The sequence below is a fragment of the Papio anubis genome, chromosome 1, assembly GCF_008728515.1.
Source record: "Papio anubis isolate 15944 chromosome 1, Panubis1.0, whole genome shotgun sequence".
NCBI lineage: Eukaryota > Metazoa > Chordata > Mammalia > Primates > Cercopithecidae > Papio > Papio anubis.
In genome coordinates this window covers 137,161,631-137,174,220 of record NC_044976.1, presented here as the reverse complement: position 1 = coordinate 137,174,220, position 12,590 = coordinate 137,161,631, and the positions used below count along the sequence as shown (strand labels likewise).

General features: G+C 44.7%; 1 protein-coding gene across 1 annotated transcript in view; it reads left to right on the top strand.

The window, feature by feature from the left end:
- CNIH3 (cornichon family AMPA receptor auxiliary protein 3) overlaps nt 1-1,548 on the top strand; it is a 136,319-nt gene extending 134,771 nt beyond the window's left edge. Inside the window, exon 6 of the mRNA XM_003893055.4 lies at nt 320-1,548. Coding sequence (XP_003893104.1) covers nt 320-347 — 28 coding nt within the window. The 3' untranslated portion in view covers nt 348-1,548. The remainder of the gene's footprint in view (nt 1-319) is intronic.
- Nucleotides 1,549-12,590: the final 11,042 nt, after the last annotated feature.

Sequence of the window (12,590 nt, the reverse complement as noted above, 5' to 3'; positions counted from 1 at the left end):
ACTGCACCCCCAGACCTGCCCTGCAATTGCACGAAAAGGAAAACAACCATAATAATCATCCTGATGAGAATAATCATAGGCACTTAGAGCAATCACATCTTTTATCCAAGGGATACAATATGCTCTCCCCAAAAATGTTTATTCCAGCGTTGTGGGAAGTAGAAGGGGCACAGTAGTGGAGTCGGCGAGATGCTATAGTGACAGGAATGAGGGAGAAGCCAAGAAGTCTGGCCTCTGGAAGGTCCCTCTCCTGAGGGGCAGCCTGAGTCCTCTGTGGGCTTCCACTAACGCCTTCTTTTCCTTTTCTTTTTGCATTCAGCATGATCTACACTTTAGTGAGCTCTTAACGCAAAGACCGTGCACGTCATCAGAGACTGAGACGGGAGAGACCTCAGACGGAGAGGTGCATTTCTGCTGGTGACTGGAGGAGGGACCAGAATGGGGATATGTGAGAAATAGACCCAGCAGGCAGTCTGACTGAACGGGAGCTGGGATCACGCAGCCAGCTGGGAGCCAAGTTAACCCTGCGTGTCTGTTGTTGCCCTGTGTGTCAATCTTTGGCATTCGAATTCCACATACAGGGTCCTAGAGCCCTTCTGAGCATCAGTGGTGTAGGGGAGTAGGTGACAAAACACTAGACCTCTCCTGAGAGAGAATTGCTGCTTCCTGAATCCACTTCATTGAACAGCACCTTGCAAGTTCACACTGAGTTCCTGGGCCATGGGAGCGGAGGCTGGAAGGCTGCAAGGTGCTTGCTAAGGATCAGAATGACCCAGAATCAAGGCCAAGTCTGCAGGGACCTGTTGAAAGCCTCGAGAATGCCTTGGCTGCCCAAGACTCTTGTTGCCTTTCTTCCAAGCCGTGGCCACACCCTTTTTCTCAAATGGGAGGGGCTGGAGGGTGTGTGGGATTTACCTTCAGCTGTAACCAGCCTTGAGCTCGTGGGGCTGTTTTCAGCTGAGGAGGGGTGAATATAGGAAAAATGGATTTTTGAAACGTTTGCAACATGTTCAGGGTGTTAGTTCTCCACCACACAGGTTGTATTCTTCTTTTGCCATCTCAAACCATCAGAATCATTTAATGCAAATCAATTGGTCAATGCTAGTCAAAGCTATGTTCTTACAAAAACCCCAGACAGCTCAGAGCTCAGAAAATCCTGTGGAGTGGCTGCTCTGTACCATGGGCATCCGGCAGCCAGGAAGTGAGACAACATAATTATAACTTCGTTTTATGATGCTGCATCATTTGTACTGTTTAGGTCGACATGAGGACATCATCTTATTTAGAATTTTCCATTTGGCAATCTCTTTTGGGTGGGAGTTGTGCTGGGGGTTGTAAATAATGACAAGGCTGAGATTTTTATGATGTTTAAATTGGGCACAATGATTTTGACCTTATTCCCCAAACTTCTTTTCTACTGTTTAACATACACAGGCTATTTATACACATCCCCAGCTCCCATCTGAAACCTGTGACTCAGGTTTATGAATGGTGTTTGTGTAGCAACACATTGTGTGCTATGTTTATTAAAATGCAGCGACAACTTGAGTGTCTCACTTAACTGGCTCTCTCATTTCAACCATTACAGGCTGGATTTGTCTACATATGGTTGGAAAACTGATAGGAGGAAAAGGCAAATTTTCAAAAAGGCATCGTGCTGCTAAAAATTCTATGGAAAACAAAATGCAGACTTTTACTCCAAGGTTTATGGTGTAAAACTGGAGAATTTGAGGTGATGATTTTGGGAGAAGGCTTCCTCTTGGCCAATACCTGCAGATTACCGACCAGGTAACTGTTGTTAGGGATAGAGTTACCTTTGGGGCTGCTTGGGCCTGGCTTTGGCTTCATTCCTGAGACGACTAGTGACCCTCATCCAGAGAGGCAAGTGTTGGATGGCAGACTGCAGACGCTAATCGAACCGCACAGCCGTCCTGCAAATGCGACCGGATGTGGAAGGTGAATGATCCGTGTTACTTCTCACCATGGAGCTGTTTTGTTTCTATACTCTGCCTCCTTTCAAAAAGATCTGAAGTGGCTCATAATAGGAGACAGAAGTACACAAAGACCATTAAAATGGAAGTAGAGATGTCTTTTTTTTTTTTTTTTTTGAGACAGGGTCTCACTCTGTCGCCCAGGCTGGAGTGTAAGTGGTACAGTCACGGCTCACTGCAGCCTTGACCTTCCCGGGCTCAGGTGATGCTCCCACCTCAGCCTCCCGAGTAGACCATAGGTACACAGCACCACGCCTGGCTAATTTTTGTATTTTTTGTACAGATGGGGTTTTGCCATGTTGCCCAGGCTGGTCTCAAACTCTTGGGCTCAAGCAATCTGCTCACCTTCACCTCCCAAAGTGCTGGGATTATAGGCTGAGTCACTGCCGCTGGCCTGACAGCTCTTATGTTTATGAAAAAGAAACATCCAGATATTTTCCTCCCACAAGTTATGATTGGGAAATAATTCTCATGATCTGTTGTGAGTTTCAGTGAATTTCCAGTTCTTGGGAGAAGTTAATCATGATGATAAAGCTAAGAGTAAAGGGCACAGTGATGGGGCAGGGGCTGTGCGCCAGGCACTGTGTTAAGTGCTCACACGGTGACCTCCCCCACCCCTCAGAGTGATCGTGTGACCTCACCCGCCCCTCACAGTGATCGTGCCCAGCAGGTTAGATGTTCTCATCCCCACTTCATCCATGAGGGAACTAGGGAGCCTCAGGGAAGGTGAGTCCTCCCTAGGTGACGTAGTGCAGAACAAGGGCTTGATACTATGAAGAAGTGGCCAAATAATGATAGTTATAAACCAAGGCATCTGGCAGTGATCTGGATGCTTCATATGCTTTTCCCTGATCCTCATAACGATACCACGAGGCAGGTATGATCTCTGTTTTATAGATGAGGAAACTGAGGAGAGGAGTCACTTGCAGAGATCCACAGCTAGCAACGGGTATGTCTAGCTGTAGCAGGGATTTAAACCCAAGTCTGCCTCTTCTCACATAATTTTGTTCTTGTTGCCCAGTCTCTTATTGTGTATCCCACAGAAGTGACCAAAGGGAAGAAGAGAGGAAAAGCAGGAAAAACTCCTCTGTTTTCCAAAGCGCAAAGTGAATATTTTCCTTGAGAGACAAAGAGCTCACCTTTCCAAGCATGCGTCAAGGAGAAAGCTTCCTAGGGAGCAGAGTCATCTCCTGCAGGTGGTGTTGGTGAACTGGTTCCCATTGCCTTAGAGAGGTAGAGCTGTAGGCCTGGTGTGGCTATGCCTAAACGATCAGAGGGGAACTTGGAAGAGTCAAAGCTCACTTTTCACTTTGCTAAGGTGGAGGAATAATGGCACCTGCCACGCTGGCTTTCTAGAAAGATTAGATGAGTTCATACCTGCAGATAACTTAGAACAGTACCCTGCATGTGGTCAGCACACCTCACTGTAGAGGGCGAGTCTTCCCTGCTGTCTGGGCCAGTCCATTGTTGTGTTGCTATAAAGGAATACCCAAGCCTGGGTAATTTTTGAAGAAAAGAGATTTACTTGGCTCACAGTTCTGCAGGCTGTACGAGCATGGCTCCTGCCTCTGGTGAGGGCCTCAGGAAGCTTCTAATCATGGTGGAGGACAAAGGGAGAGCAGGCATGTCAAATGGTGAAGAGCAAGAGAGAGAAGGGAGAGGTTTCAGACGCTTAAACAACCAGATCTCATGTGAACTGAGCGAGAATGCACTCATCCCCAAGGGGATGGCATTAAGCCATTCATGAGGGACCTGCCCCCATGATCCAGTCACCTCCTACCAGGACCCACCTCCAACACTGGTAGTCACATTTCAATATGAGGTTTGGAGGGGACAAACATCCAAACTGTATCACCATCCTTACTCTGCCCTGTGCCCATTCCACGGCAAGGTCCCTCCCTTTGGGAGGACCAAGAAGCCAACTGGCCACGTGGAACAGGAGTGAAGATTGCTGGATGCTGCCACCCTCCTGAGGCCCGATCCTGTCTATAGTATCCTAAATGGAGGTTGGGCTGAGACCTGACCCAGTGCCATGTTCTCTGTCAATAATGATAACCACTGCCATAGAGTACTTGCTATGTGCTGGATGCTCTGCAAAGCACTTACCATATGTAGTCTCATTTAATCCCCCATCAATATTAGGGAATGGGAATGATTGTTGTCTTCAAGGGATAGTTGAAAATACTAAAGCTTATAGAGGTCTAGCAATTGAGCCAAGGTCACAATGGCTAATAAGTCATGGAGCCTAGACTTCCACCCAGGTCCTTTTGATTCCAAGGCTTTGACCATTTTCTCACTCCTGAAAGGGTGATAGAGTCCAGGAAGGACAATGGGGTGTGAGATAGAAGAGAAAAGGGGATGAAGATGGGACAGCAGTGTGGCTCTGCTGAGCTCACATGTTTCACAGCAAGCAACTCTATGTGAATAACTTTATAATTGGAAGGACTTTGGCTACAGGATCTTGTGCAAACTTCTTAACCTTTAGAGACTCAACCTTTTTATTTGTAAAATGAGGCAATAATACCTCCTTTCAGTATTCTTGTGATAATTTAAGTAAACTATGTACAGAATGCTTGTTGAGCCTGTCTCACAATTCGTGCTCAACAAATCTTGGTCCTCAGTGCTCCACCCAACTGCCCTTCCCTTCAAAGAGGGGAAGGGAGGATTATGTAGATAAAAACGGGTAAAATACTTCTCCTAGTAACACCTGATGACAATCAATGAATCTCAGCTCCCTCCTTTCCCCTCTCCATCTTTGGGCGGACAGTCCCAGGCATGCAACATGGGTAGCAGAGCTCAGCCCTCTCAAGAAAATTTCCCCTTTGCATCCTATTTTTAGGTTTGGTAATTGCACCAATGTTCAATAAAGTTGTCATCATTATGACAGTTTTGTTCTCCTACATAAGAGATGAATGCAGCCAGCAAAATGCTTTGACAACAATTAATTGCACTCACGCTGTGTCGTTACACAGATCCATTTCCATAACCCTTTCTCTTCCTGGACTTGGGCTGTTCTGTTTTCAAGTGTCTGGCAAATGACTGTTTAGGCAGAGCCTTCTCCAGGCCTCGGAGCTGCTGGTCCAAGCTGGACATCTTGGGGCTGCCTCTGTTCCTGAGGCTCAGGCAGAAGGCACTACTCACTGTGGGCGTTTGAGGGGGCATCCTGGGACATATCCTGTGACTTGGCTCATCCCAGGCAGAGAAGAGGAGCTGACTAAGGGAGTAAGTCTTCAGGACACAAGCACACATTCTAGGGAAAGGTGGGGGCAAGTTTCAGCTTTTTTTTTTTTTTTTTAATAGACCAAGTCTCACTCTGTTGCCCAGGCTGGAGTGCAGGGGCACGATCTCAGCTCACTGCAACCTTCGCCTCCTGGGTTCAAGTGATTCTCCTGCCTCAGCCTCCTGAGTAGCTGGGATTACAGGTACCCGCCACCATCCCCAGCTAATTTTTGCATTTTTAGTAGAGATGGGGTTTCACCGTGTTTGCCAGGCTGGTCTCAAACTCCTGACCTCAGGTGATCCACCTGCCTCAGCCTCCAAAAGTGCTGGGATTACAGGCATGAGCCACCATGCCTGGCCAAGTTTTCGTCTGTCCAGTTTAGCAGGGAGCAGGCTTTCCTTGTGGGGAGCAGCACGTGATGGAAGCATTTCACACAGCTGCATTTGCAGAGGGAGACCTCAGTGCCCACACGCTGGATTGGGTTTCAGTTGCTGCCCATGATCCAGAAACAGAAATAGACACAGGGTCAAAACAGCCACAACAAAATAGGATTTTCCAGGCTTTGCTCCCACCCACCCACTCTGTGGTCATTTCTGCCCCTGTTAAATTCTGCCCAGGTAGTTTTGGATACGCCAAGGGTGTTATGAACTTGACCTCTTAGCTACCACGTGATACCCACATTTCTTCCCAGCCAGTGGTGTGCTAAAGCTGACTTGCACAGGCTTATGAGAGCCTGTACAAGTTTAGTTTTGTTTTTTAGGGATTTTACTAAATAGTTGTTAAACAGAGCCATTATTAAAACTGAAGTTATATAAACTTACAATTAAATAAATAATTTTAAAAACAAAGGTAATACCTAGTCAAACCACTTCCCAATTATTTTACTACATTTTACTTGAGGTTATGTCTATTTTATCTGTGGCAGAAATGCTATGTGATGGTATGCTGCTGTGAATCTCTTCCCATCTTTGCATTCAGTGATGTCCCATTGATTGCTCGAAATTGGCCATGGTGAGAGTATTTACACTCTGTGGTTGTCCCCCTCCCTCGCCATTCTCAGGGCAATTCCTCTAATGCACGGCCTCCTCTAGGTGGGGCAATCTCCTCACTGGACCCCAGAGTACCTCAAGGGGCAGACATATACCTTTTGGCTTAAAGAAGCAACAGTCTGAAAAGGTGGTGTTATGTCCTGGAGTTTGACTGCCTGACAGCCAGCAGAGAGACTTAAATGCCACCACAGTGTTTCCGTTCAAACATCAAACAGGAGTCTCAGCAGTAAACCTTGTCCTTTTCAAAAATGCTTGACACATCAGAAAAACAAGATCACCTTTCTGGTGGTTTTATATTTCTGCTCTTCTAGAGCAGAGGAGGTAGGGAAAATGAGAGCCCCACTAAATACCAGTCCCCACATCAAATTATAATGAAACCCATCAATCAGGCCCCCATGCCTGGGACAGTCTGTTTTGATTGCTGCAATGAAAACAGCAGGGCAGCACTAGAGGCTTTGGGGGAAATTTTGTAAGTGGCTTCCTAGGACAGATCTTGCGATGCTGTTCTTATTTTCCCAGAGCTAAGTTGAAAATAAGCGTGATGTCGAGGTCACTTTCTGGACTATACAAGGTAGAGAGAGCCCTCTCAGTGAAATGGAGATGCCCAGCAGATGAGCCAGATCCCCAAAGGATGGTTAGGAACCCTGCACCCTAGTGGACCAGTCTTTAATATTTTAAAGTTCTGTGTTCTTCAGTAATATTTATGCTTGCATTCAAGACACCTGTGCCCCAAGATGTAGTGCATACCTAACAGTGTTACAGGTACAGAGGAAAAATTAGTCATAAGGACCCAATGGCAGCTCTAGCATAACCACTTCTAGGTTTTCACCTAGAAGATAAGAAAATGAGGCCAGATCACATTTTTCATTTAGATACATGCCCCCCAGGTCTGCATAACTGGGAAACCCCAGCATAGGTTTCAGCCTCACGATTTGAGGAAGCCCAGCCCATGCCAGGTGCGGACGTTCAGACCCAGTAGGATAATGATACTTTCTAGGGAGCTAACTAGTGGTAACCCAAGAGTGCCGGTTCACGGGAGGTGGAGGGCCGTCCTGAATGAGCATGGGGCTTTGCACTTGACCCTGTCCTCTTCACTGCTTATTATCAGTGACTTTCAGATGAAGGCAGTTGATCGATTCTGGGCTAACACAAAACTGAAAAGGATTCAATTAGGACAGGAAGAAATTTTTAAAAAAATATCATAAGCTGAGACTCACTAGAGGAAATACAATAGGCATACATGAAAGGTCTTAAGATTGGGCTCAAAAAAGTCAGCAGCAAAATATATAAGGGGTGAAGGCAACCACATGCTTTAGGAGGGACATTGAGAAATCTGAGCCTGCCCATAGCAGGGCATCCAGAGTCGATTTCATAGGACTGGGGAGAGAAGTCTAGAAGACTGTCTTCAAAGACATGAAGGCTCCAAGAAGGCAGAAACCAGGACTTGGGTGAAAACAGCCCCCCCACCCCACCCCTTGCTCTTCAGATGGTGTTGGTTGAAGGAGTTGCTTCCCAATGAGGGTTCTGGAGAGGTGTTAGGTGAAAGGACCGTTCTGTGGTCAAATGTGTGTGGAACTGCTGGGCTAAACACAAGCAGCCCTTTTCAAATCTGTCTCAGTGGGAACCTTCAGTCAGAAGCACCAAGAGGGGCACTGTTTGCAAAGCACTTTTCTGTGGAAGGCAGCAGTGGAGACTCAGCAGAGAGAGGCATGAGGCAGAGCTTTCTGGGGTTGATGGAAGACTGAGGGATGAGTGTGTACCGTGGGATGGAACGGTTCCAAATATGGAACCAGCTATCAGAAGTACTGTAAACAAATAGGACTTGCCCCACATTGAGCAAAACACAAATGACAAACCACATAATTCAAATGCAGAAAAAAATAGAAAGGGCTGAATTCAGGATACCATCAATTATAAGCCCTTCGAGGATAGGTATTTATTTATATAGCTCCAGAGCTGGCTTTGTCCTTACTAGGCCCACAGTAAATATATGTTGAATTAAATTGAAATTTTGATGATTAGAACCAGCAGAAGGCAGAGATAACCTCATAGTAAATAGGAATCAGTATCCCAGGGAGGAATGTTAAGGCAACATGGCAGCCCCATGCAGGCTGTGTCCTGGCAATATCCTGTAGGGTTCAGTAGCAGTAAAACAGGCAAGGGCATGCGAAGGACATCAGCAGATTGTCCTTTACCACTGCACAGACCACTGCAGACTAAGGTGGAGTGGTTTCTTCTTCTGAACTCAACTCTTCTCTTCTCTGAATCACTAAAACATGACTCCTAGGCCTAAAGGAACAAAGACGACTGGCTCTCCGGAGTCACAGAGTGACTATCGTTAAACTCCATCACTTTTTGTGCATATAACAATTTAGGAAACATTAACCAAAAACAAAAACCCAAACAAACAAAAAGGCCAGACCTTTGCTTGTTGTTTATTGGCATGAGAGAGTCTGGCTCATGGCCAGGGGAGCAGCTGTTGGGGAGTAACACACAGGAAACCTGCCCGCAGGGCCCCAGGTGTCTGAGAGGTGGTCTGAAGTCCTTCATTGGCTCAGCTCTTGTCCAGTGTTTCTGGCAGAAACGGCTCAGTGTCTCCTACTCTTCCCACTAACCCTTGGAAGTTCTCCAAGCTAGGGCTGTGAAACGGGAGGGAGGGGATGAGAGCAGAGTATATGGATAGCAAGAATGACTTTAATCACCTCTACAAGTTCCTTCTTTTTCAAATCCAACAGTTCTGAGGGTTGGTCAGCCTGGCCCCAAGGGAAGCAGGGGAGAAGGCAGGATTGCGCTGGGTGGGTGATGTCATCTGGCCCGGGCTTAGTCAGGGCATTACATGCTCCCCTCCTCCTGTATCTGGAAGAGGCCAGAAGCCTGGGAATGGGATTGGTGGTGCTGAATGATGGGTGATCCCAGGGGCATAGAGTTGACTCCAGGGTCCATGCCTATTTGGGAAAGATTGGAACAATTGGGAACTCTGGGTTCATAATATGCTGCCTTCCTGAGCCTGGATTTCCAACTGGGGCTGTGATGTTAATAAGGTGATTAGTGAACCCTTAGCTCATCGAATGAGCTCTGCTCTTGGCATGAGAAGGACCTAAACTGGAATTCTGACTCTAGTTCTTGTCAGTTGGGTGATGTTGGTCAAATTTCTCAACCTTCCTGAGTCCCAGTTTACTCAGCTACAATATGGGAGCACTAATGCATAATTCTGTGAGGATGATGTGAACACTAAATAAGCTTATTTACATGAAATCAATTTACAGTATAGAAAATGCAACACCGATATGAGGGGTTGTTACTATTACAGTCACAGAAGAAGTTGACTTTTCTTCTGCTTTAAGAGTATGCTTAAAATATGGCTGTATCTGAGAATATTGGATGAAAGTGCTTTAGGAGTTGGCCTTGGGACAAGAGGGAAAGAAATTGCTGCCCAGCTCTTGTTTTTTCTTTTCTTTTCTTTTTTTAATTTTATTTTAGAGGCCATTCTTGGCTTGTTAGAGGGTCCTAGACCTCTGTAAAGGTTGTTGTCTAGTTGGAGTACAGGGCATCTTTGACACTACAATTTTGAATCCCCAGGTCAATTTTTTACTCTGTATCTAAAAATACAGATTTTAAAATGAGAACCTTAGCAGGCTTGATAGCTTTTCACTGAGAAAGATATTTCTAGAGTGAATGCCATTGGGCCAGTTTAATTCCTTGGATAATTTTTAATATAGAATTAATAAACTATTTCCAAATTTTTCGGTTTTCATTTTTTCTAAAATTATTTTCCCTGATATCGATTATTTTCTGTGTAAATTTTATGACAAAGATTAAATTTATTAGTTTTTGAAAGTTATAGCTTCTGCCATTGTGAGTTTTCTATGAAACCACCAATTTACCAAGTTCAAATCCCCCAAGTCAAATTTTGCAACACTACATTCTTTATCAATGTCTAGTCATGAACACATTTTATGATGGGATGTTTTAGCCACTGGAACTCTTATTTGAAAGTTTTACTAATTCTATTCTCTCCTCCATATCAAATTGTGCAGTTTCCATTGTCATCAATCAGAAGCAGTTCTTCAGTACATTCATCTGTCACACATTTTTGCATGGGCTACTTTAAACATTGTCAAATTTATTTTATTTTGATTATTTCTACCAGATGTATCATTGGATTCAGGAATGCTATTTCATTTTTACTTCTTAACTCATGTGTGTTACTGTTATTAGCAGTTGTCTTTGGACATTTCTTGGCTGCTCCTTTGGCTGGGATTGGCTGTGTCTTTGTCCAATAATCCAGTTCTGTTGTGCCCTTTCCGGAAGAGAAAGCGGAGAGGTCAGATTCAATGTAAGGGAGGGTTGGAATGTCCAAATGTGATTGGAGCTTTAAAAGAAGATGAGAAACATGGTCAGATTTGACTTTAGAAAGTCCATTCTGGCTTTTGAGTAGAGACTGAATTGGAGAAAACAAAAATGGTTGGGAGATGGTTAGAAACTACTGCAGAAACGCAGGTGAGAGACAAATTGCAAACATTTATATAGCACTTACTATGTGTAACAAGCATTAGTTCAAGCATTTTGTAAGTTTTAACTCATTTTATCTTGATGACAACTCTGAGGAGGTAAGCATTATAACTATTTCCGTTTTACAAACGAAGAAACTGAAGTACAGAAAGATTCAATATATGTCCAAGATTACAAACTAGCAAGGGGGTAGGGGTGGATCTAGAATTCAAACCTGGGTAGAAGGACTTCAGGGACTGAGCCCTTGACCTCTCCAGTGGTTTTCTCATCCAAGAAAGAAAAGCGTGGCAAGGAGGAGGTTTTTGAGAAATGCTATGAGAAAATGGAAATTATGGGACTTGGTGAAAAGGGTATGTTTCTGGCTTTGTGTGTGGTAGGTGGTAGGGCTATTCTTTGAGAAAGGGAAGTTGTTTAGGGGAAAGATAATGTGTTCGGTTTTGAAGCTGAATAAGAGAATTCTAGCTATAGCATACTAAAAAGCCTTACTCTGTTTTTGATGTTTGACTACTGACATCTTTCAAGCCCCATAGCTCCCCCTCTTCCTTCTGTCTCCCATGTGAGCAAACCAGTAAGAAAGTTTTATGCTCCCTCCCTTGACACCAAGGAAGTTCAAAACCTGGCCTACATTGGGAACCCTCACCTTGGACCCAACCCCTAGCAACACCAAAAGCCAGAGCCAGTCACCCCTCCTTGCTCTGTCAAGCCATTTTTGGACATGCGTGGGAGCCTGCCCTGCTCTCTCTGAAAGCCTCATTATGTGAGTGATGAGACTGTTCATCCCCTCTTGGTGCATGTGTGGCATTAGTCAGTTTTCAACATCCAAACCAAATTTTGGGTCAAAAGTTGGTACAACCTTCATCCCACACAGCGGATTGGGAAATGTGGTCTAGGTGGGTTTTGGTGAGCATGTAGCTGTCGCCACCACGGATATGTTGAGTTGAAATGTCAGTTGGTCATTGAGATAAGATGTTTCGAAGATAGAATAGAAGGGTCTGAGGAAAGAGTTTTGAGCTGGAGCTGTACATTTATAAATCACCTTCTAGTTGATGAAAGGAGAAAAAGGAAAGAAAAGGAAAAAGAATTATTCTGTTCCTAATGTCCTTTTTGTTTAATTTTCATGTTCAAAGGTTGCTTTCCAGAACCTCACTAGCAGTAGTTGGTGTTGGGGGGTGGGTGGTGGGGATTGAGTAGGAAGATGTTGAAACCATTTCAGAATGAGCAGCATTTACACACACACACACACACACACACACACACACAGAGGAACACACGCACGCACTTTAAAAAATGATTTGGCCCTTCCAGTTTCCTGCTCTTTTAAGCCTCCAGCGAGAAGAAAAAGGAAGTAGCAGGCTAATTGGAGAGAACTGTGAGGGAAAGGCAGAGTTGGTAAAAGAGAGAGGAAATCAGTTTGCTATTTTAAGGATATGAAAGTCTTCCCATAAGCCATTATGGTCTCCTTGCCAGTTAATTTCATTTCAAATGAAGTTGAAAGGTAATCTGATAGGTTTTGTTATTTCTGCAAATAATTCATAAATTCAGATGAACTCAGAACTCTGGCTTAGAATGTAGGAGGATTTCAAAGTCTGACAAGGTGATAATTACCAGGACTGCACTGGAACTGACAGCTAGTATTGGAATGATCTCCTTTTTATTGAAATCCTCAGTGTGATTAGGGAAAAAGACAGTTTAATTCAGTTAATCTGAAGCAGCCAGTAGACCTGAATTGCTTCAGTGCAGACAAGCAGAGCTGATGTGTGTGGAGATGGCAGTCTTTGTGGTTGATTTAGAACGTCATACACAGAAGACTCTCACATT